Here is a 24,208-nt window from a genome sequence, read left to right as displayed (position 1 = left end):
TTGCAAGCACCTCTTCATTATTCTCGCTCTCTCTTCTTTCTCATCTGTCCATGCAGCACTCCCCCCACGATCTCTCCTGCCTCCTAATTTTCTCTGTCTTCTTGTCTCTCATTGTCCTTGTGTCTGTCTCCTTTGTGTCTGCTTGCTTTGCTGCCTCCTCTCAGCGTGTGCCTCTCTCTTTGACTTGCTGAAGGATGTCTGGTTAATATCTAGGACAGAGTGCCTCTCTACTTTTCCGTGTCAGTGCCACCAAATAGGGAAAGGCAATGAGCTTTTCTGTATATGCAAACACTTCAAAACGTTTGTGCCTATTTCGGAGCACACGGAGGTGTTAGAAAACCATTAATTTTACATTTATCTGACGCTTTTATCCAAAGTGATTTATAATTGCTACATGTCAGAGGTTGCACGTCTCTGGAGCAACTAGGGGTTAAGTGTCTTGCCAAGGGCTTACCACAACGTGATTAGTTTTTGCTTGCTTCTTTATCTGCATGTCAGAAAAACAGACCAAACCCCTCTCATGCAGCTGAGATTCATGCTTTTGTTTGATCTGTATAGAGAGCGGGTAGCAGTTGTAATTGAGCACACACACAGGAAGCATCTCCTCCTTATCTGTTGTTTGTTCCAATAATAATTGATCCTGGCAGAGCTGCAAATGGCTGGCCTTTCAGTCAGATATCAATGCACAATAACTATAAATAATAACAGACAGACACAAAACCTGTCATGCATTTCCTTTATTTTCTTACAAAAGAGGCAAGGTACTATTAATACAACCAGATTTGCCATGCTATAATAATGAAATATCTTGGGGATACACGTTAGTTTTGAAATGATGTGTAACGTATAAGGGGAAAAAATCCTTTAAAAAAAAATTTTTACACAAAACACACATACTCTGAAAGTCCTCCAGCAGGCCTTATGGTTTGGAGGGTTTGAACTGTTTCCAGGAAAACTCTGTGGTTATGCTATACGGTCAGGAAATGTCCACTGCTTTCAGCTAAATGATGGCCAAGACTAACTCTTGAGTGGGTGGAAATGTCTGACTTTAGGTTCTCAATTTAACCCAGTGTTGGGCCATTGTAGTCGTGAAACTAACAAGAACCTACAGGAAGATACTTATGGCAGTGAAAAACACCAGTAGTAGGTTGTGGGGTGAGCAAATGCACCATTGGGTCTTGTAGAAGAAATGATGAGTACATTGAAAGCAGCAAGAATAGCAACCTCTGAAAATGCTGAATAAAACACTGTACACAAATCATGCACAGAGCTCTGTAAAAAAATTGAAATACATAGCAATTCATGGAAAATGGATTGCGGCATGCACATGGCTAGTTTATACAACACTGTCATATTAAAATCTATTTACATTATATATGTACACACTGTTCATCATAATTGCTCTTACGTTACAATATTAAATTCAAATAAAAAATAAAAAGAACTGGGATGAGTGGTATTTACAAAAATCAAGAAACGGTTTGACGTTTTCTACTTTGGTTGAGGTTGGAAAAACTGGAAGTCTCTTCAGTCCAGTCCTCTTACTGGCAGTCCACAGGTTACATTGTCTTTGATGGGGCAGTGCTTTTAACAGGCATGTTTTCTAACTGGCAGCGCTGATTTGTTACATCCTTCAATAGAGCAGGTAGCTGATTGGATTCTCATACTTCAATGAGAGTGACCTGGAACTGACCACCGACGACCTCGGACATCTCAATGAGGAAGGCTGACTGGTTGGTGTAGTGTTCAATGATGTTGTCGTCCATGTTTACAAAAATCCTGAAGAGAGGACAGGCAAAAACAAAAAAAGGTTACCTCAGAGATCAGGATGAAAGAAATCTATCAGTGGTGCACAGAAAGTGGGCCAAATCAAAGTGCATGAAACCTGTTTGAATAAAAACAGATTCTTCTTCAAAACTAGGACACGCAAATTGGCTCTAAAATGTGTTGTGCTCTATTTTTCACTCAAGTGTGACATAAACAACAGGTTTCTTGTTTGGTTGAACACATCATTTGTTTAGAGGAAGCTTCTCGGACGAAAAACACAGTGGCTGTGTATCTACTGCATCAGTAGGGGTAATGAATCAGGTCACTCTTTTCTTCCTCGCCAACACTAACACTAACCTTTGAGCCCTTAAAGCTTTAATGACTGTACTAACCATCAGCTCATGCATTCTGCCTGCAGGTTCAGGGCTGATTGAAGACAAGAGCAGAGGGAGGGAACTGCGGGGAGAATGTAACCTAACCTGTTAGCTTAGCTGCTCCCGCTGAAGTGATGCCAGCAAGAGGCAGGAAAATCACCCAAAGGTGTTTCAGTCTCTGTCAGGAGATCTTATTAACATCTCGAGAAATGCCCACTGATCTATTTTGTTATTTTACAGGAAGTGACCCAGACTATTGTCAGTTTGAAAGCTATTGACTGTGTGAGATCAATGCATTGTGTTTTTGGAAGTTCTGCTAACATACTTGTCCTTTAAAGCCACCTTAGCTATTTTGATAATTACTTACTTAAAAGCAGATCTTTGTGAACCATCAGTCATGAAGAGAGGCGCTGACCTTTTCGTTACAATTAGAGTACCTCCTTTGTTTTATCAAAATATCTTTTGAGGAAATTAAAGGCATTGAAGTCCTTAGTTTTTTTGTTAGACACGGCACCACTCTAAAGCACCCAAATGTGAGAGTTTAAAAAATGATCTCAAACTTAATGAATAACCATCAGCTTCTGACTGCAAGCCTCTGAAGCGTTCAACGTTACCACATATCTCTTTCACAACGGAAAAACTTCCTGATGCATAGATGCGAAGAGATTAGGAAAACATAAATAATGTACAACAATTGGTCACGATGACGCATCTGTAAGACTTTTGAAATCTTTTCTTCCTCCCTCACCTGTCTTCTTTTTGGAGGAGCTACAATTAACACATTCCAGCAGGCCCAGCCAACTAACCTACCTACCCAGTCTGTCAACATGAGCTTCCTTAATGAATAGAGGATGAGATTAAAACCACAAAACTAAGCCCTGAGTTTATGAAAATCATCTGTTTCAAATTAACTAATTTAATCCATTTGGGTGTTGTTGTATAATAACATTAGGCATACCTAAGAAACAACAAGACACTCACCCTCTCTTGCATTTCTTGTAGATTTTCCCAATGGTGTCTTTTTGCATACCGTACTTTTCTGAAACCTGAGGAGGTAAAGCAATATGAGGTGACAGTTAGCATGATCTCCTGCTGAAAGAAAGATGATATACTTGAGAGATAACGTACAGTAAAGTTAACACTATGAGAGCACGATGTGTGAGTTGGTGGAAAAGCACCAAAGAGAAATCAGGATTATTCAGGAATGTGTTTATGAGTGTTTGAAGTCAGTGTGTTACTTACAGCTTCTCGTAGGCCTGACAGCGTTGGTGTGCTGAGCATGAGCGCATCAAACACCTCTTCAGCGACTGTCCTCACGTACAGCAGAACTATTGGAAGGCAAGAAAAAGATTAACGTTTAGCATATAAGTTAAGAAAAGCTCATTGGCATATTATTGATCTTTGCATTATTTTTTTTTTTTAAATATTAGACTTTTTGGTTTTCAATGTACCTCTTTGAGGGTCTTCTCTGCGGGCTTGCTTGCTGGATGGAGAGCAGTTTTTATCTCTGTCTTGATACGATCTCTTCATAGAACTCCTTGGAAAAAACAGAGCAGACGGTCACATTAGATTAGCCACATGCGTTTATTCATAAATAAAATAACCGGTTGTGATGGACAGCTATTAATGCAGCCTTGTGTTTCCTTTCTATGCTTACCTTTCGATCTCGTCCATGGGAGTGGCCTAGAGAGACAGAGAGAACAAGAGGAGACCGGAGATCAGATTAGACACCACTCCACTGATAAAAACATTGCTTAATGCCCCCCCTTCCCACCATTGTTTGTCCACAATACCTTCAAAAAGGAATGTTATCATTACTTTCAGACTGAATTTCCCATAACCTCTAACAGAACAATGTAAGCGTGGACACTGATGGGGAGACACAGATAGGACCTTCCTACGCTTTATCATACTGGCCAATCATAGATGTTTTCCGCCATAACCTTTCATAACAGACTGTGGTGCATTGCATTATTAAGTCATTGTGTAATTGCTGTTTTTTTGGTCTTCAGTTTTACTCACTGTTAATCGGGCAAACTGGGGAAGCATTTCCTCTATACACAAACACACACACTCCCCCTGTCTCTCTTTCTCTCCCTCATACATTTCAATCTAGACTAAATGGTGTGGGAAAACTGGCCTGTCTGAACATCACCCTTGCCTCACTGTTTTTACAAGTGTGTGTGTGTGTGTGTGTGTGTGTGTGTGTGTGTGTGTGTGTGTGTGTGTAAAGGAGAATGAGGGTGGCGCATACTGCATGTCAGGTGTCTTGTGTGCAGTTGCACCAGGTGTGAGAGCCCCCATAGCTTAATCTCAGTGTCAGTAGCTGTAGCAGCTTGTATCTTGCCCGGTTTCGACTCCAATTAGCTCATCTGATCTTTCGCCTCACTTTCGCTGACACCTTCCCCTTCCCACCCCACTTTTCCCCACTACATACTTTCCCACAGTTTTTTCCTGCCTCTCTCGTGCCTATCCGATCGCCTGCAGGGATGCAGTTTTTGGGAACATGATTCGCTCAACACAGGAGGAGTAACAAAATATAATCAAAGGGGGACCTACTATGCGTTGTAAGCAGGAGAGGTGTGTTTCTGGAATGAAGAGAACTGGCTGGGTGACGTGGTCATCCAGGGTTTGGAAGAAGGTGCAGTCACTGCCCATGGAACTGGTCACCAAAGACTTGTTGGCTGGAAACAAAAGCAGGACGGTCCACGATGTCAGAACACACTCTCTGAAGGCTGTGTTTATATGCTGTATTTATTTTTGGAGGGTAAAATGGTATTTAAGTTGCGCTGTCTGTTTGCAACACTCACTGTTAGCATCGTTCTTTCCTCTCCTTTTGCTTCTCTTTCTCTCCTCATCACGCATCTTCCTCTCTGCACCCTGAAGACACACAATCACAGTTGCAACAACTCCACAAATGCCAGATTTAATTTATGTGTGTGTGCATGTGTAAGAAAAGAAGGAAGTGAAATGACACAAGTAACGTACCTTATCACAGAAAATCTTGACCTGGCAGGCAGCTCTGTGTAGGAGCTGGTTGGTTCCTGAGCTGAAATCATAAGTGTCAATCTGGATGTTTAGAGGCAGGCCTTTCACTCCCTTCTGAGATGAGAAGTCTGTGCTCAGGGAGTTGATGCCAATGTACACCTGTAGAGGAATAGGAGTAGGTGTTTTAAGCACATCATGTTGGCATCATGTTTTTGTACATAATAATAATAATAATATTAGCTCTATTTGTGCAGCACTTTCCAATGCAGGTAACAAAGTGCTGTGCAATAATCACTGCAAAACATAAACACGTCATTTACAACAATTAATATGTAAAACATAAACAAGTCAATATGGAATTAAAGGAAAAATACATTACGCATAACACAGTGAAAGCTATTTTGTACATGTGTCACAGTAGAGACACAATGACTGACTGGTTTGAGAGAAGTATGCCAATGAAAAAAAAAGGAAGAACTTGGAGCCATTCACAACACACTGACATGTTTTTAGAGTGAGCCTTGCTTTGATATGAAAATAGGTTTGTTTGTTGGTTTAAAGATTCTTCTTCATCTGCTCAAAACAAAACATCTGCTGCTCTCATTTTTTCCTGTCTTGAAAGAGAGACACGCTTCACTCTGTCAAAGAGTATGGTCTACACCTGCTCTATTTGAAAAGTACAATGAGATCACTTTTGTTATGAATTGGCACTATATAAATAGAACTGAGTTTAATTTAATAATTAATTAATTTAATTCTGTCCTCCTCGTTTTTCCTTCTTTTTTTTAAATCATTAAATGCACAGTGTTAGACCTCTCTATCCTTACATTATCTGCTGATAGTTTCCTTTTCCCTTCTTCCACAGGCAGCAGGTTTGGTGGCCCCACCTCTGCACCTTTGGGCCACAGAGAAGCTCTATTAAGTTGCCGTGGCTCTCGCCTGCTGTTGTGACAGGAGCCTCAGGGCCAAACACATTTCTGGGATTCCTCCCCTCCCTCGCCAGCCACTCCTTCTACCTTTCCTCTCTTTTCTTCTAAATCTTCCACCTGTTCTGTTCCTTCTCTCTTCAGAGAACCGGCCTTGCAGAGCCACGTTATGTAAAAATATCTACGCCTTCTTTTTTTAATGATAGTGTGTTTACCTTGGCCTCTTCATTGGGGTTCCAAACAAAGGAGAGAGCGTTGAAAGCCACCTCCTCTACGTTGCTAATGCCGCTGAACACTTCTTTGTAGTCCGCTATAAAAGAAAAACTTTTTTTTTAAATATTCTTTTAATAATCTTTTCAGGTTTTTAATTATGTAAGAATGACAGGTTGATTCTTTTAACACATGACAGACAAGTGACAGAATCTTTCGCTTTCATGTCCTTGGTGTAGGTGTCTGTGTTCAGGTGTACAGCGACGTATGTTTATTTTTCATGTGTGAAAAACATACCGATGTCAATGACCCTCTGCTTGGCAGTTGGCTGGCGCGCGTGCCAGTGATTCCAAAAACGGAGCTGCATTTCTGGGCTCTTGTCATTCTCAAACACAGCCATCACCACTGTCTGGAGTGGAGAAAGAAAAGTGACAGAAAAGCAGATAATTAGATACATTTGTCAAGCTGAATGTAATTCTGTCACCAGCTTACATTTCCAGGACTGGCGAACGTTTCATTTGTCACGCCAAATCCCCCTTTTCTTCTCACATTGTCACCAGTTATTTGCAGTGAGCGGGTGTGTGTTTGTGTGTTTTTGTCCTCTGATTTGCTCAACAAAGAAAAGGGTTGTCACCTATATATTAAAACCAACCCCCCTTGTCCACTGCTCTTTTCCCCCTCACACTCTGCTTGTGTCAAACGGAGTTGAGCTGAACCCCGCTGCTCTCTGGCCTCATTACACCAACGCAGGATTAATTATACAGGGAAGGACACTGTCATTTTAAAGGTAGTGTGCAGGGTGTCAGCAGGGAATTAGTCACCGAGAGGCAGGCTCCAAGGGAGGGACAGATTTTTGGGAAGGGTTGGCTTGGTAGCACGCAAAGAATTCATGTGTTCATGGGCCCATGGAAAAAGCCTGAAGGGAAGGATGGCAATTTGCACAATACACATTTTTTTTAAGTTAGCTACACATAGAAAAACAAAACAGAGACTCAGAGAGAATCATTTCTACAATTTAAAAAATATGGTCCTTGCTTTCCTGACGATGTCTCACCTTGACTTTGGTGGCATTGAGGCAGGCACTGTTGTCCACTCCTTGGAGAGTGATGGGGTAGAATTGGCCCTTGTTCAGGTAGACCATGGGCAGCTCATTGGACTTATATGTAGAAGCAAGGGGAGCTCCCAGGGAAAACTGAAAGTCACTCCTGAATCTCTCTGGTGGGGAGCAGGTGTAGGAGCCCGAGTACACAGGGCTGGACTGGTCCTCGGTAAAGGGATCGCTGTAGGGAAGGGTCTAAAATCCACAAAATCACACAGGGACATTTATTAATAAATGGCAATAAGGAGAGGCAGGCAGATGGTAATGACAAATAAAAGAGGACCTACATGGGGAAACAGGGATTCAGCTTTCAAATAATGACACTTACCTCAGTGCTGTGGTCTGGGAAAGCACTGGGCTCTGGCCACTTCTGCAGCAGGGAGTCAAATATGATATTGAGTTCCTGCTTGTCGTAAGTGTCAGCTACGACACTGGTTAGGTTGGCGTAGGTGTCTGAGGTGTTGGGAACAGAGCTTGGCAGGGAGGTGGGATGTTTGGAACCCACAACCTCTTGAGGACTCTCTGAGAGGAGCTTCATGATGTTGGCAGACCCCTCCAATGAAACAAAGTCACTGCTGTTGGTTGGATTCCTGGCGGGGTGAGGTAGGGTGGGCGGGGCGGGCAGGTGGGAGGAAATAGAAGGGAAAAAGAGAGCTGATTAATTACAAAAGGAAAGCCACTTTTGTGAGGTCAGCATGACTTGGTAATACTCCTCCTAAGTGTAGAGAGAGATGGGAAACAAACAACCTTAAAGAACCAACTAATTGTAGTGTGTCTTAATAATAATAACTTGATTTATATGGCGCCTTTCACAAACCCAAGGACGCTTAACAAACAAGGGGGGGGGGGGGGGGGGGATAAGGGGTGAGGCCAGGGGAGATTAAAGCCCATAGGCTTCAGTGAAGAGGTGTGTTTTAAGCTGTTTTTTAAAGGTTATTAGAGAGGAGGCAGAGCAGATGGCAAGAGGGAGCTTGTTCCAGAGTGATGGTGCACTGACACAGAAGGCTCTGTCAACAAATGTCCGGAGCCTGGAATTAGGGACAGCGAGCAGGTCCTTGTCAGAGGACCGCAGGGACCGTGACTGAGTGTAGCGATGGAGTAGATCTGTGAGGTACTAAGGTGCAAGTCCATGTGGTCCAAGTCCATGTAAGGAGAGTGTTGTATGTCAAACATTACAGAACATTACAGAAGCTTGCAGAGAGCCTGTGCAAACATGCAACAGTGAGCAAAAGCACTTCTTGTGTCCAAACTCTCTCAGCACACATGGCTACTGCAATGTGAACTCGCTGGTGTGAGTCTGGGTGGGTACTATTTGTCTCTTAATCCTACTTTTTTCCCCTTCTCTGTGTTTCTCTGTTGAACGTGTTTGAGAGGACAACACTGCGCCCCAACAATAGCCATTTCTCACTCACCTAACAAGAAGTAGGAATGGAGGAAAAACAACTGTCTGTCTGCCTGTTGGGAAACTCTTTAAGCAAGGCAGAGTGGATGATAAAGAGAGGATAGACGGATGGCAGGACTGGAGAGGTAGACACTAATCCCTCTGACTATGTTTGACTTGAGGATTACCCATTCACCTGTTTATGACCTCCCAAAGTCCTGCCTTTCTCTTTCTGTATTAACACTCTCTCTAATACATTTTATCCAGCTACAACCGGGGAACATTTAATAAAAAATTTTTAATGAATCTGCTGCAACCAATAACTTTTTGGTGGATTTATGTGTTTCTTACCTCTCGGTTTTGCAGATGTTGCCAGCGCGGTTGCAGGTAGCAATCTTCTGCTCTTTCTGGCTCTGGAAAAAAAAAGTGATCAGAGTGAGAACGTTAGAATTAATCTTGGGGTTAACATTAAGTTATGTTGGGTTTCTAATTACTCATTGCGCATTATCTACCTTGCACTGTTCATAAAGCATGGTTAAGGCTGCCAGGTCATCTCCTGGGTGGAGTCTGGGTTTGGAGTGGTTTGGCTCGGGGACAGGGCTCTCCAGGTAGGACCAGGATTCCATGACGTGGTTAGTGTAACGGTTATAGTTGAAGTTCTCGCTCTGAAAGACCAGTCCCAGAGTCCTACAGACAAGAGGAGAGAGTTGAGAGTGACTGATTAGATTGACAGTTTGATCGGCAAATTCAGATATACACAAAAAGACAGAAATGTAGAATTATCTTGCGAACCGAAAAGTTAAATAAATGGATTCAAATATTTTAGATGCTTTCTTCTTTCTTACAAACAGCCTTTGACAGAGTGAGAGCAAGCTGGAGTTTAAACGTAGTGCCTGAGCCTCAGGGCACTGCACATACTTGCCCCTGAGCGTGGATGGTTTCGATTACCAAACCGCAGAGCTGAGTAACATCTCTCAGAACCAATGGTGTGAAAAAGGTTTAAAAAGCCAGGGGCCACCCACTAACAAGCTCCCCTCCATGCTCATATCTTGAATCCTGTATACATTTTCTTATTTGCAAAGATCTTAAAAGAGATGACAAGATTTTCTTACTAAGTAAATAGAAACCCACAACCGTAACTGACTAATGGAAAAAATGCCTGGGATTCTGAGGATTTGATTTGTTTGGAAAGACTCGCAGTTACATTGGACTGTAAATATTCTGCCTACCGGGATTAAGGCCTCCTTGTAGTTGATCTGAAGTAGCTAATGAACAAATATCTGCAGTTTACTCTGGATAAACAGCAAATTAAATGTGCTGACAGGAGGGAAAGACCACACTAGCTTACAACCACAATAGACCCAAAGCTTAAGTAGAAATCCAGTGATTTCTCGTAAGGATTACTGAAAGAGGACTGAATTTTGTATTTTAATACCATACCTGGAAAGCTAGAAATGCTGTATTAAAGCATGATATAGTGTACATTTTAACTTTTGTCTTGACACAGGATTAAAGTCTGCTTGCTTGATATTTTGGTTACATTATAAAAACTAAAACAGTACACCTGCTCTAAGATGCACCTGTCTCTTCTCCTCACAAGCAGCAGCATCATTGAACAACACACAACTCTTTAGTTACTCTCCATTTCATTCTAAAACGCAGCCAAGTGCAGATGTTTTTAGACACACACAGAAGGGGGGCTCGTGTCTAAGGTTTCGCCTTTATGTAATTCAATGCATTACATGCTGTCATTGCCCTCTGTCTCTGTCCAACACCCCAAGAGGAGATTCTTATTTCCCAGTGTCCTTTTGTGCTCTGTGGCTCCTAGGTTAGTGACAACACAAGCTGAAACAGACCCTCTACAACCACAGACCAAGCTGTGTATGTGTGTCAAAACTATCCATATCAATTTCCCCATGCAAAACACTCCCTTGTAAAAAGGGTGTTTTTTCACATGGGGGTCTCATTGCAAATAGGAAGAAGGGGGGTTATGTCCCCCAGACTGGGATCCAATAGGAAGTATTTACTGTATTACACAAAGTCTATCCATCTTTTAGACAAAAAGCACATTTTGAGAAAGGAATCCTGATACAGCATATACTTTTAGCCAAAATACCAAAAAAGATCCTCACAGAACTTACTCAGTCTCTTTGGTCATGTCTCCAATCCAAGTGGAATAGGTTCCTTTAATTTCAACTCCTCGCTGTTTCTGCGTCAGTGAGTCTATGAGTCTAGCAGAGGAGAACAGTGACACACAGATGAGTCAAGTGTTGTGATTCCTTCTGAGCATGGGCCAGATTTATTTCATCCCAGCCGAGTTTCCCTCTCTTCTCTGATTGGAAGACTGAAACAGGTGCCTGATAGGACAGGTGTAGGATCATTAACTCTTCCCTGGCTGGAGAGAAACTGGCTTGCATATGTATGAGTGTGTGCAGCCAAAAGAACACTTTGCAAGACAATCCAAGGCAGCAGTATTTTGAATCTCATTATCGTTCCAGATAAAAGGGTGAGATTGGGGATCCCTGAGGTGTGAAAGGTTTGTTAATGACCTGGAACTCGGCTTTAACATGTTAATAGTTTTTCAGTATCATTTTTCACTCTCCCCCTTCATGTTCATTTCTTACACAGGTTTTGGTTTACAGGTATTTTCTAGGGATCAAAGATGCAAAAATGGATGCTTTAGTGTTATGGTCAATACTCCTGAGGAGAGGTGGGCTTATGGGGAACTTATTTTTAAAATTTAATTAAAGTGAAAAGTTGAGAGATTCAAAAATGTACATGTAAAAATAAAAATAACATCTTGTAACTTCTTAGATTTAGAATTATGCAACTAGTTCCAATTTTTCAAATGCATTGTAAAGTTTTGCCTTTTAATCAATACCTTTACACAATGACACAACAAAACATGTACACACAGAATAGACTCCAGTATAAACCAATAAATTAATAGTGAACCAAAACAGAAAAAAGCAAAAACAAGAAATGAATGGTTAATTAAATAAATAAAAGTTTACATTTTATTTTTTATTAAAAATCATTACCCAGTCTAACACAACTAAGTAGCATTACCACAGTTGCAAATACAACAGATATAAGTAAAATTCCTGCATTCAAAATTGGTAATTAGGTAAAAGTATAGACGTATTATCAGGGATTTTATTTCAGTGGTTTGTATGAAGATATTTATTGGATTATCATTATTATATGCAATAACTGTGCAATTACATGCACAGTAATTGAATGTTTAATTGGTCCAGCTGCAACACCTTTAACCTTTGAAGTGTTGGGCATTTTGACTTTTAACAATAAATCAATATAAAATTATATGTTTGGTGTGAAAATATTTGATCTTTAAAGTAATGATACCTGTCAAATACATGCACTGAAGTACAGTGCAGAGTTAATGTACTTAATAACTTTCCATCTTTGTGATTGAATGTTAAAATAATAGTAAAATAGATGTTGACTCTTGAGTTGGTCACTCTGAGGCCAGTTCAATTATTTAACTACTTCTGCCAAGATATTTGATATATGATGATTGTGTTTGATATTTGATGATGAATTATATATGTGGTCTGCTCAACAAGTAATTTAGTGACTAAATGCATTTTTGACTTTGCATGTGAAAGTGAAATTTATTTTAGAAAACATACAACGGAAATAAGTGGAGATAGATTTTACGTCGCTGATTACAAACTGTGGATCACAACTACAAGATGAAATGTTCACTTTCACATTGACTTCGAGGTAAAACACGCGCACAGTAAAACAAGCGCACTCAAGTCAAGCCAAAGGTCACAACTCTTGCTACCAGGAATCCAAAAGCAGTGAGGCTTGGAAGGTCTTCATGTCAGTCAGAGATCATCTTACACCCACACACTGGTGCACACTTACACAAACACACACACACACACAGAGTGAGACAGAGAGAGAGTAATGTGCATGTGTGTAATGACATGTTGCTTTTTATCTGTTCATTTATGTGTGTGAGCACCTCTTGTGGCTGACACCTGAGGGAATCTGGCGTGATAACACATAAGGGTGCGTGCTGTGCAGCTTGCCCACACACTCACACCCTCGTAGACTAACAAACACACACATAGACATAGAGCCCCAAGGCAAGCTGGCATCGAGTCAGGAGAGAAAGAGAAATAAGGAAGACTTTTCTGTGTGCGGCACACCTTCATTATATCATATATGTCCTGAGAGTGCATCCACACAATTAAACTTAATTTAAGTCATTCCAGTTAATGCTCCATCTTTGTCCGCTACAATTTCCAAATGTTGTTGACTAAAATGGATGTGAGTCTTTTCCACAAAGCAATCAGCCTCTGCTTCGTTTTTCATCAGCTTGTTGAGGGTGTGAACGGTTTCTCTTGCCTGTGGTTTCTTTTCTCTCACACCCATAAAGCCCTGATGCACACATCTAAACTCCAACCAAACATACGTCCCCTGGACAACAGTTCAATTAAGCAACATTTTACTGTATTTTCACAAGAATAAACTGTTCTAAAATGTGCAATGAAGTATAAGCAGCAACTGCAAAATACTAACATTGGCAACACTGGCAGTTCTGAATGTATGTTTAGTCACACAATAATCATGAATGAGACGTTTAATGATGTAGTTGGGATTGTAAGATTTTTTTAATTGAGGTGGGATTGCTAAATAATTTCTTAACAATCAGAAAAAAGTTGCCTGAAAAAAACAATGTAATTTGGTACTAGTTAGGGAAAGCGGAGAGAGTGTTTTATCAGTCCACTTCCAATTAATAAATGTAAATGTATTTCTAGTTTACTATATACAGTCTTTTAGCTAGAGCACAGCAGGTCAGCTGAACATGCAAAAAATCTATAAAAAAAAAACCATTGTCTACAGGTGCACATACAATTCAACATGATATTCTTATTAACTTATTACTTTTAGCTCTTTTAGTGAAGGTATTATTTTCTCAACAAAAATCAATCACACAATTCTTTTCTGGGAAGTTTGACCCTGTAAAATAAAGTGTCACCAAAACACAAAACTGAAACTTACAATGTGAGGCTATGGTTTACTAAAATATGTTTAAATTACATATTTCAATGATTTAAGTAATATGAGATAGTAAAATAATAAACTATCTAATAATATAATTTCATCTTTACTAGCCTGAGTAAGTTCTATCAAGCATGTGTTAAAAGTCTTCTCTTCAGTGTTGAACTTTCATGTCTTCATTATGTAAAAGTGTCAATGGGCCCACAGAGACCTCTGGCCTAATCCGACAGGATGGGAATGACGGCAAAACGGAAGATAGATGGCTGTCACAAGATGTTCAAACGACTGCCTTTCATGCCATGAAACTTACCCATGGAGTGAGAAACCAAGACCCAAGTGTCCCAGTGCATTGGTCTGTTGTGTGACTGTTTGTGTGTGTGCATGTGAGCATGCAGCCATGCATGGTGGCATACAAACAGACACCAGCGCTGGCTCTACGCACGACTGCTGCTGAGAAGGGGTTCTCTCGTCACCTCTCTCCTCCCACTATATCTCTCTTTCTCTTTTCCTGTCTCCCACTTACTCCTCCTTTCACCAACTTTTCCTGCTCCTCCTTTCCCTTATGACTGTTTGACCACTAAAGCTCACCTTGCTCTTGCTGTTTGAGAACATTTTCATCAGGACTTAAATACCCTCAATATAAAGATCATGCAAATTTAAACTCTTGAACCGGAGTGAAAAAGTGATGCAAATTGACGAAACAAATTAAAATAGAAGTAAATTCTTTTGAGCTGCTGCTGATCCTTCTCATTAACTCCAATACAGCATACATATCTTTCTATCTCTTCTCTTAGTAAATCTCTCCATCTGTTCGAATGCCTGTTTGTCATGGAAGAATGTGTGCTGAAGGTTGACAGAGATATAAGGAGCCCTGGGGCTTGTTGCTCTCTATCTTCTCCTAACACTGTGAAACTACCTTTTCCACCAACACCACTTCCTCCTAAAATACTTTAATCATCCACCCCCATATTCTGCTAAATATTCAGTTTAATTAAGAGTGAAAAATAAAGTATGTAGTGCCTGTAGTTAAATGTATTTCACATGTCTGACAAAAATCTAAATTCAATGTCCGAACAGTATTGAGGATACAGGTTGCCCAAGCATTTTAAAAGCATAAAACAATGCCAACATTTCCTCTGTTGCTTTTTTAAAATTGATTTCCAATGTGTGTATCTGCATTGTTCAAGCTCTTAGGACACTACAAATGTTGCTGTCCTGTGTGTAACACTTAATATTGTTTGTAAATGATGCCACCCGCCTGAATCAGAAACTTTGAAACGAGGCATTCACCAAGTGATTGACTCAAATCATACTTGCTCGATGCAATGTTTGCTGCCTTTCTACAAGTAAGGCTAGTAATGCTAAAGCCAGATATACCTTTATTGCACTTAGTGTCATAGTAAGTATTGACAGCACTGGCAGGCTTTTATTGTGAAATTGCTTTTGACATAGTGAGTTAGAAACTAAATCTACTGTATATCTGTACATTTTCAGTATGTGTTTGTTTGCAAAGCAGTTTTTAAAGACGATATAGCACACACAGATGGAGCAGATTAGAAAATGATTATACTTCTGTTTGTTGGTTTAAGGCAAGAACCAAGTACAAAATATCTCTCAACATCAGTAACTCCTATGTGTTGCAGGTACTATCAACTAAATATATTTAATCCAGTAGTGAACATAAGTATAATTTTAAAGAACTATGTTTAGTTTAAGTATTTCTATTTACTTTATATTACTTTAAACACCCTACACCCCATCTTTACATATTGTTCTTTGTTGTTCTTGTTTCTCTCTGCTATATTTATTTGACAGCCGTTGCAACAGGTTACATAATTTTTTATGCAAAATATATGTTACGTCAAAATTTGGACACTAATAGACACTAACAGAGCATTACATACTAATGCAGAATTGTCTAATTGTGATTGTTTGGACTGATATTGGAGGGAATGATCATTTTGCATCATTATACTTATTTTCACTGAAAAACATATTTAAATGATTATGGTGTGATTTTTGCAAGGATCTATACCAAACAAAGATGTCTTCTTCAGTCCGTAGAATATGATGTGTAGGCCAGGACATCTCTGCAGCCAACAATATTTAATTTAAAATGGTATTTTGACCCACATTTTGCCTTTATCAAATATTGCACCTCCTGCGATTTGAAGATTTTGATTAATTGTTAGCCCCATCCTATAATATAAATTACACTAAAAGGGGCCATTCTCCATTATGTGTACTTTTACTTTTGATATTTCAGGTACATTTAGCTGATAATACTAGTATTTCTACTTATGTAAAGCACAGGATTTGCTTGGAACATTGAATCTTTACTGCTACTAAAGTAATGATCTAAATACTTATTTGATCAGTGTCAACTTCTGTAATCATTTGGTTGTCAATGCTGTGATGCTATTTGGTGTAATTCAGTACAGATACCAAGTCCTGGTGTCCAGGCAGATTGGTTTGCTAAACCACGGGATGCCTATGAGTCCACTGCTGGGTGGAAATTCGTTGACCTCTGCCAGGTGCTCTGACCCCTCAGAGCTGTGAATGGTGAGACCTCTTTAGCAGAATCCTGCTGTCACATTGTTTGGCCCAGCCTAGAGAGGCTCCAAGAGGCTGGAAAGACTCTCTGACCCCCTCCTCACTAGCTCCACTCCTTTTTAATATTGCACCCACTAGCCAGAAGCAGCCACTCCCAGAAACCGCACATTGCCCCAAGTGAGGGATCAGTGTTGGTGTGGGGGAGGGATTTGTAAAAATGGGGAAAGAAACGGTCAAAGTGAGGAGTGAGGAGGAGTCAGAAAGAATATGAAAAAGCAGAAGATTGATAATGGTAATGCAGGCAAGGGTAGGACAGGAGAGAAAATGGGGAGCTGACAGGAGGCAGAGGAATGCCAGACTTTTGGAGCTCTACAGTCGTTTCATAGTTTCAGCACTTTGACATTTGCATGTTGGCTATTTGAGTTTAGGACAATACACTCCTGGGGCAAAGGGAAGCTGCAGAGGCATTGCATTGCTCAATAAAAATACATTTGATTGAGCTCTGCTCAAGGGCGAATGTGTCGACTAATTAGCTGTAAGCAGATTTTACAGACGAAGTAAGGAGCATAATTCCAGCAATTTCATTGAAAGAAGACATTCTCATTAAACACAAATGAATAGTCCATATGAAAAGTCCACACATAAAAGAATTGCTTGAAGGAAAAATTACTTCAAACAATCACTGCATGTGTCTGACATAGAAATAAAGTAGTGTTTATTAACTTTATGAATATAAGAACATAATACATCTTAAAATAAAGGTTAACCAAAATTTGAATTACCTAAACTAAGTTTTTTACTTCCCCGCAACCCTGTGTGCAGGATAAGCGGTTGACGATGGATGGATGGATGGATGGACGGACGGACGGACGGACGGATGGATGGAAGTTTTTTTACTTTACTTACTCATGTCATGTGCATATGCATAGACAGTTGAACAAGACATGTTATGGCAATTTGTCCAGGGAAAATGTATTATCTTGTGTGTGTTATGTATCTTTTGAGATATTTCTGCAATGGCAAACATTTTAGCTTCTGAGAAAATATTCAAATTCTCACCAAGGACGCTGTAAAGTTCAACAGAGTGACAAGAGTGCAACCTTGGTCAAAGTAAAGTTATATGTGAGGTCTTCTGAAAATTTGAAAAGGAAAAACAATCTGAACTCAGAGGACATTTCAAAGGCTGTGTACTTTCATTGCCTCTGCATCAATAACCACTGTCCTCTCAAGCTGGTGTTTTTTTTTTCCCAAGCACACCGAGAATCCAAGTTTGTTTAAGATGATTTCAGAAAGTCTGTTGGTATTTGGAGTCTCTGTCGTCTTTGTTAAAAATCATCCCTCCTTCATTTCTGTCTCAGACTCTGCTTTTGTTTTTGGAGGATTGGTATGAACACAACTGAAAGAGCCGGTAAGATAACAACAGCTGTGGAATGACACACACTGTTGTAGGCACACACACTCATACAGGCATCTCCAATTAAGCACATATGCAGACTGTCTCTCTCTCTCTTGCATAAATACAAGCGTACACACATGCACAACAAGAGACAGATACACAAACAAAAGTGGCAGATAGACACAGGTTATGATCATATCGGTCACAAGATAAAAGTGATCTCTACATCATCTGCCATCATTTACCAGACAAATTAATAAAGTTATGCCAGTGAGAAGGGAAAAAGCTGCCAAGAAACACAAGGAGTATTGAGGTTTAAAGAAACATGATCCCTGGTACCATATTGATTTACTAATTGAAACTGGCAACATCTGATATTTGAAAATGGATAATGGAAATCTTAGAGCTGTGTGAGTGTGTTTAATAAAGATTGACCTGTGAGATTCAACACCCATAATCAGGATTCGGTGGTAAAAAAAAAACACACACACACACACACACACTGCACACATATAAACCAAACTACTGAGAACATATTAAGAAAACTTGGTTTCCGATGTAACAATAAAAAGTAAATGTATAACAGGGGTCTGTTAGATTGCCATACATACATACAGGCTTTATGGTGTTTAGGCCACTGATAATGATCCCACCCAAACAGAGAGCAGGTAAGCAGGTATTGGGCTCATCTCCATAATAGGTTTCATTCTGGACCCCTCAGGCCAGAGGTGGGTACTAACTTCACTTCATAGTTATTAGCTTCTGCAGGATACTCTTATCTGCAGCAAGTAACAGCTACGAAGAAATGTTCATTGCACTCATTACTGGGCTGAAGGAACATTCTCAGCATGCTACAAAATTTAGGACAGCTCATTGGTCTTTTCATTAAAAGGTTATACCAAGGGTTTTGCAAGATTTGCCCGTTTACATTTTGAGATTTGTGAAAACATGTTCAACTAGTTTCTTGCCTGAATTAGATAAGAAAATGTAAACCACTCTCATGTCTGTACATTAAATATGAATTAGCCAGCCTCCAGTTAGATTAGCTTAACTTAGCATAAAGACTGGAAACGATACGAAAAGCTAGCCTGGCTTTGTCCAAAGGTAACAAAATCTGCCTTATGAGCACTTCTAGAGCTCACTAATTATATAATTTGTGTAATAACAAAAGTGTAGAAACACCAGGTTGTGGTTTTACAGAGGATTATGTTCTGGACAATTTTTTGTGCGTACCAGAAGAACCAGTAAAAACTCAGGAAGTCACTCTACCCCGCGAAGAAGTATTTTTGCGCATAAACCACAGTTCTCTTTTTTACATTTCTGTTTTTGTAAGAATTAAACAAACAAGATATAACATACCAACTAGTAAGCCGGGCTAGCTGTTTTCATTCTTCATGCTAAGGGAAGCTAATAGTCTGCGCTCAAAAGCTTCACATTTAATACACAGACAAGAGAGGGGTATTGATATTCTCATCTAACTCGTATTTCCTAATATCTAAAGATTCCTAAATGTACAGCTGACCATCCCCTAAAGCATACCATAGTTAGCTTACATTGGATTACGTATCTCAAGTGTATGTCAAGTTTCTACACGTTGATCATCTTACTGTACTGGTATAAACTGAACACTGGGAAGTTAGGAAATAAATCTACTGGGTTCAGATGGAAAATGAGCCAAATTTTAGATAGGTGCAAAAAAAAATATTTGCGCTTTCATGTTGCTTTATGGATGTACATACAACATAATGAGCTTTTCGTCTGAAGACACCTGGAGAAATCTCACTGTAACTAAAAAAACTGTCAAACAATATGTACCCTGCTCAAAGATTCTTCAAATGTATCTGTGGCAGTTGGCGCATTTTGAGAGAAAAGCAAATTTGGCCAACAAGAGAAGGTGAAGCATTGAACATCACATCAGTAGTAATCTGAATGCAAAATTAATATCTGCCAGGTGAGCTCACTCTGCCCCTATAGCCTCAGGCCATCGACACCCTGGAGAAAAGCTGAGCCTGATATTTTGGTGAAAATTTCCTGCAGGCAGTAACATTACACGTAGTCAGCGTGGGTTCACAGCAGATACAGTACAGCTTATATTCTCCACAAAGAGACGTGTTATTGCCGGCTGGCGTCACAACAATCTGCTCTTTATCTCCGACAGAACGTGGCACTGTTGCAATTAAAAGACAAAATGTTCCTTAGTGTTTCAATTGTTTGTATGAGTCAAATTTGGGTGCATCCATTATTGGGTGTGGGCCTGTATACAGACAATCTATTATATGTCAGCATGCAGTTTCCGTGTGTACAGTATACAGGCATGTATGTTCACTTGCAGGTCAAAGTCAAGTGGAAACTGAAGAAGATGAGGGCAGCAGTGAGAATATGTTTCTGGGAAATGACACCCAATCGGGCAAGTGTGCATCAGTTATCATCCTGAAATGAAGCAGGAAAACACTTCTCTACACATCCTTTCCTTTCCCTAACGATAAACATCTCTCTCTCTCTCTCTTCCTCCCTCCCACTCCCCCTCTCTTTCCCTCCTCCTCCTCCTGCAGCCCCCTCTTTTCCTCATCCACCCATCATCCCTCGCTATCCCTCTTCCTCTATGGATGAGTGGTGATATTCCCGTGGGATAGTGGAGAGCGAGAGCTTTCCAGGGCCTATTGCTTCATCATCCCAAATAAAGCAGGGAACATGTTCAGACCACCTCACCCTGGGTTCAGTGATGAAACCCTCAGACAGAAACTCATTTTTTGCAGGCATGCCCTCCTTGTACACACAGTCTCTTTTTTTTTTACGTGTAATGCTGCTTAACACATGTTCAATCTCTCTCTCCTGGCGTCACTCCTTTCTTTCATCCTGCATATTCTTCTTATTCACTTTTATTTGTCATTTTTGTGTTGTTCTGCATCTTATGCAATCTGTTAATGCTGTAATTTACAACCCAAACTAATATACAGGCGTAAATATAAACTTGTCATCCACATGGCTTCTTGTATTTTTCTTCTACGTATTTTATTATCTCAAAAAAAGAAAACCAACTTTCTGAATAAACTTTACATTGACTTACACCTAGCAATTTTTTTTCCATGTTCACCTGTGATACTTCCCCATAATCTATTTCTCTCTCCCTCCCTCCCTCCCTTTTCCTTTCTTTGTCTCGCGCCCAGTTTCAGTCTACATGTCTCAGCTCGTCTGAGATTTAGAGGAAACACGCACCTCTTTTCTCCACAGTCCTCCGGAACAATCACAGTGTGCCCTGCTCAAGGGCTGCAGCAGGGTGCCTCCCATCGCAGGACAGGGAACAAGCAAGATTGACGTAGGCTATTGGAGATTAATGACCGTGACCTCTAAGCTTGGTCCTGTTACCACAGAGACACATTTATCTGTTTTTCACTCTAATAAGCTACCTGCTTGTCAGATATTCAATCTCATAGGGTTTATTACAGAAACTTCCTTCTTAGGTCAAAAGTTCACATCTTTTGAGTCTATAATCTATAGTTGTTGAAAAAACCTTTTTTCCAATTTTTCTTCTAAATTAAAAAAAAATAAAATTTTTATGAACTCAAATAGTTGAAGCTAGATGAGGTTTAATTTACCCAACTAAAATATGGTTATTTTGACGCAGATGCAACAAGCTCAAGTGTAACCTTAAAACTGTCACAAATGTATTGTTAGTGAAAAACTACAAAGAATATATTATTAGCAGTCATTAACAATAGTTAAAATAACTAGAGTAGATAATAATATTTTAACAATATCATAATTCAGTTTGGGCAAATAACCCAACAGTAATATAAAAATGAAGACCAATGCTAGGTCAAAACCAGACCGTCATTGTAAATAAGAACTGTTTTTTAACTGACTTGTCTGGTAAAATAAAGGTAAAATAAAAATAAAAATAAACAACCATTCATTTTTAGAGTATGATTTCCAGCTTTGGCTAAGTAAAATTAAAGTAGAAATGTATATAAGTTGTAAAGGAATACAACAGTCTGACGATGGTGTCTCTGTAACTGCCTTCCACTTGTCTGATATCTCATTACTGAGCTGGCTCCATGATATTTTGACCTCTGAGAAATGATCTTCAAATTGCAGAGGAATTATTGCTGCAAACTACAAAAATAACTTCCTGAAGATGTTCTGAAAGAAGGAATTGTGCGTGAACGGTGCCTCCAGCAAAATGAGTGAATAAAGGTGAAATACTCAGGATCTCAGATCAATCAGGTCTATTTTAGGGCACAAGCAAACTGACGTTATTTACAGCAGCAAAAGACAGCAGCAGGAAACATTGTCCTGACTATTTGTACATGTAGAAGAAAGGTAGTTGTGTTCACATCCTATCTTATATTTAGGCCACATACAGGATAAATCATTCACTAAATTAAAAAAGTGGAGAGCATCCAAACACTGAATTAAAACTTAATTGGACTGAAAAAGGCCTTTTTCAATCTAACAAGTTTTGGGCGCTTTAATGTTTAGTGCAGTCATCAACAAAATTGAAACATGATATGCAGGGATATACAGCTTAAATTAAATACTGTTTAAATTAGACTAGAGTCAAAAGTTGGGTTATTTCATTCCATCTTCACAGTCTTTTTGAGTCATATCCGGCAGACGTGCACCTGCTATTGTATGACTTTAGTCTCTCCTGAAAGAGAATTCACCTGCCAGCCCAAAGGGGGGGAGGTGAGGAGGGAGAAAGGGAAGGACAGAATAAATAGAGGAGGCAGGGAGAGACAGTCATGCCTTCAAGACAAATGCGGCTTGTCAACTATTTAAAAGAAAACGCAAATCAAGCCAGAGGTGTGGATGGAAGACTGGAGAAGATGTGAAGAGGAGGAGGAGATGAGGGGGTGCAGGAGACAGAAAGAGGGGAGGAAGGAGGAAGGAGGGAGGGAAGGAGGGAGTTGTCGTCTCCTGCAACAAGTTTAACCTGAATCCAAAACTAACAAGATGCCATGATTGCAGGGCGCTGAAAATATGAAGGAACTACCAAAGACAACAGAAAAAAAGAGAAAATTAAACACAGGCTTTTGTTCGCTCTGCTCTCCTGTCTATCCTCAGGTTTCAGACAGACGAGGGCTCTCTCATCCCCTGTCTCTCTCTATTTGACACAAAACACACACACAGACAAGCCCTCACTCCCAAGAAAAGACAGGTTTTGTGGGCCTAGGAAGAGATGTAGCCGACAGGATAAAGCTGTGCGCAGTCACTCGTGTCTCAGGTCATGCTGCACTGCAAGTCATTCTGGAAACAGGCAGCATCTTAATGAGCAATCCTACACACACACACACACACACACACACAATCAAATTAAATCCTGCACACTGCACATCACTCAAACTCATAATGCATCTCGTGCATTTGTACAGTACTCACTCATTAGGAAATACCCAAGCACAATGTCTATGAAGATTCTCAGTCATCCAGGTCATAGTTATCCAACGAAGGTTAAAATGAAGGGCAACTGGACTTGGTTGAACCAAGTGGTTGGACTGGACTGGTTGAAGCTTGGTTCAACCAAGTCCAGTTGCCCTTCATTTTAACCTTCGTTGGATACCCAAGCACAGTTAAGAAACACATGTTGCACACAGCGTGCCACATCAAAATCTTATTTACAGAAAAGTTCATAAGTAAAAGTATGCAGAATGATCAATTTCAGAGTATTATAATACCATATTATCAGATTATTATGATTGATGCATTAATATACACCATTTTAATGTTGTTTCTCTACTGTCAGCTATCTAATAAGGCCAAACATGCCAGAAAAACAGCCTAAAACAAAAAACATAATTGCACACTGACCCGTGAACCAAATCACACACAGTCAGTGAGCACAACAGAATTAAACACATTTTTCATGATAATTTTAAAAAGTGTACTGTTGAGAACCAAAGAGGGAATAATCCTCAATAATCATCACCTCATTTTATACACATCCACGCGCACACACACACAGTAATTCACTGCGACATTCAGGGACGTCAGGATCCACAGTCAAGTGTTATCTCATCTTCTCATAGCTGCGGGTGAAAGAAGAAGTAGGCCACAAACCACGAGCATTGTTGAATGTGGGTTCTCACAAAATTTTCTTTTTGTCACTGTCTCAAAGTTTGGTATCCAAAGTTTAAGTGTACCGTGCAATAACTACTGAAATCACATGATTAATAATAGTACTGTTGATTAACCCTTTTGATCATTATGAGTCATGGTAGATTCTGAATACAAAACGTAATCCAGGGAAAAATGTCAGGTTAGATGTTGTTAGATGTTGCTCAATCATATGTCATTGGCACGACCAACATAATTACACATTATGACTCTGGTATGAAACAATCAAGTGATTGTTTAAAGTCAAGCATCTGCTGCTAAAGCCCTGACTCTATAATGTGTCAGGACACAATATTGTTTACTAACATAAGTCATTAATTAAGGAAAGATTTAAGTACAAATTACTTTATACATCTTAACATT

At 39.8% G+C, this 24,208-nt stretch overlaps 1 protein-coding gene across 1 annotated transcript; it reads right to left on the bottom strand.

The window, feature by feature from the left end:
* Positions 1–893: 893 nt before the first annotated feature.
* Positions 894–11,028, bottom strand: LOC119894722 (grainyhead-like protein 3 homolog). The gene is made up of 15 exons (XM_038707379.1): positions 10,887–11,028; positions 9,258–9,432; positions 9,097–9,158; positions 7,693–7,954; positions 7,320–7,559; positions 6,563–6,674; positions 6,271–6,365; positions 5,130–5,288; positions 4,952–5,021; positions 4,701–4,825; positions 3,799–3,824; positions 3,593–3,678; positions 3,384–3,469; positions 3,123–3,187; positions 894–1,779 (listed from the first exon to the last, which is right to left on the bottom strand). Exons 1-15 carry the CDS (start codon positions 10,901–10,903, stop codon positions 1,662–1,664), a joined length of 1,698 nt encoding a protein of 565 aa, XP_038563307.1. The 5' UTR covers positions 10,904–11,028; the 3' UTR covers positions 894–1,661.
* Between the last annotated feature and the right edge of the window lie 13,180 nt (positions 11,029–24,208).

The sequence above is a fragment of the Micropterus salmoides genome, unplaced genomic scaffold, assembly GCF_014851395.1.
Source record: "Micropterus salmoides isolate LMB-PRFRI ecotype aquatic unplaced genomic scaffold, ASM1485139v1 Ms_hic_scaffold_881, whole genome shotgun sequence".
Lineage (NCBI taxonomy): Eukaryota > Metazoa > Chordata > Actinopteri > Centrarchiformes > Centrarchidae > Micropterus > Micropterus salmoides.
This window is presented reverse-complemented; position numbering and strand designations above follow the sequence as displayed.

Coding starts and splice junctions, on each gene's coding strand:
- LOC119894722 (XM_038707379.1), bottom strand. Junction 7,955..9,096: donor AACATCTGCAAAACCGAGAG/GTAAGAAACACA, acceptor TCACCCCGCCAG/GAATCCAACCAACAGCAGTG. Junction 5,289..6,270: donor ACCCCAATGAAGAGGCCAAG/GTAAACACACTA, acceptor ATTCCTCTACAG/GTGTACATTGGCATCAACTC.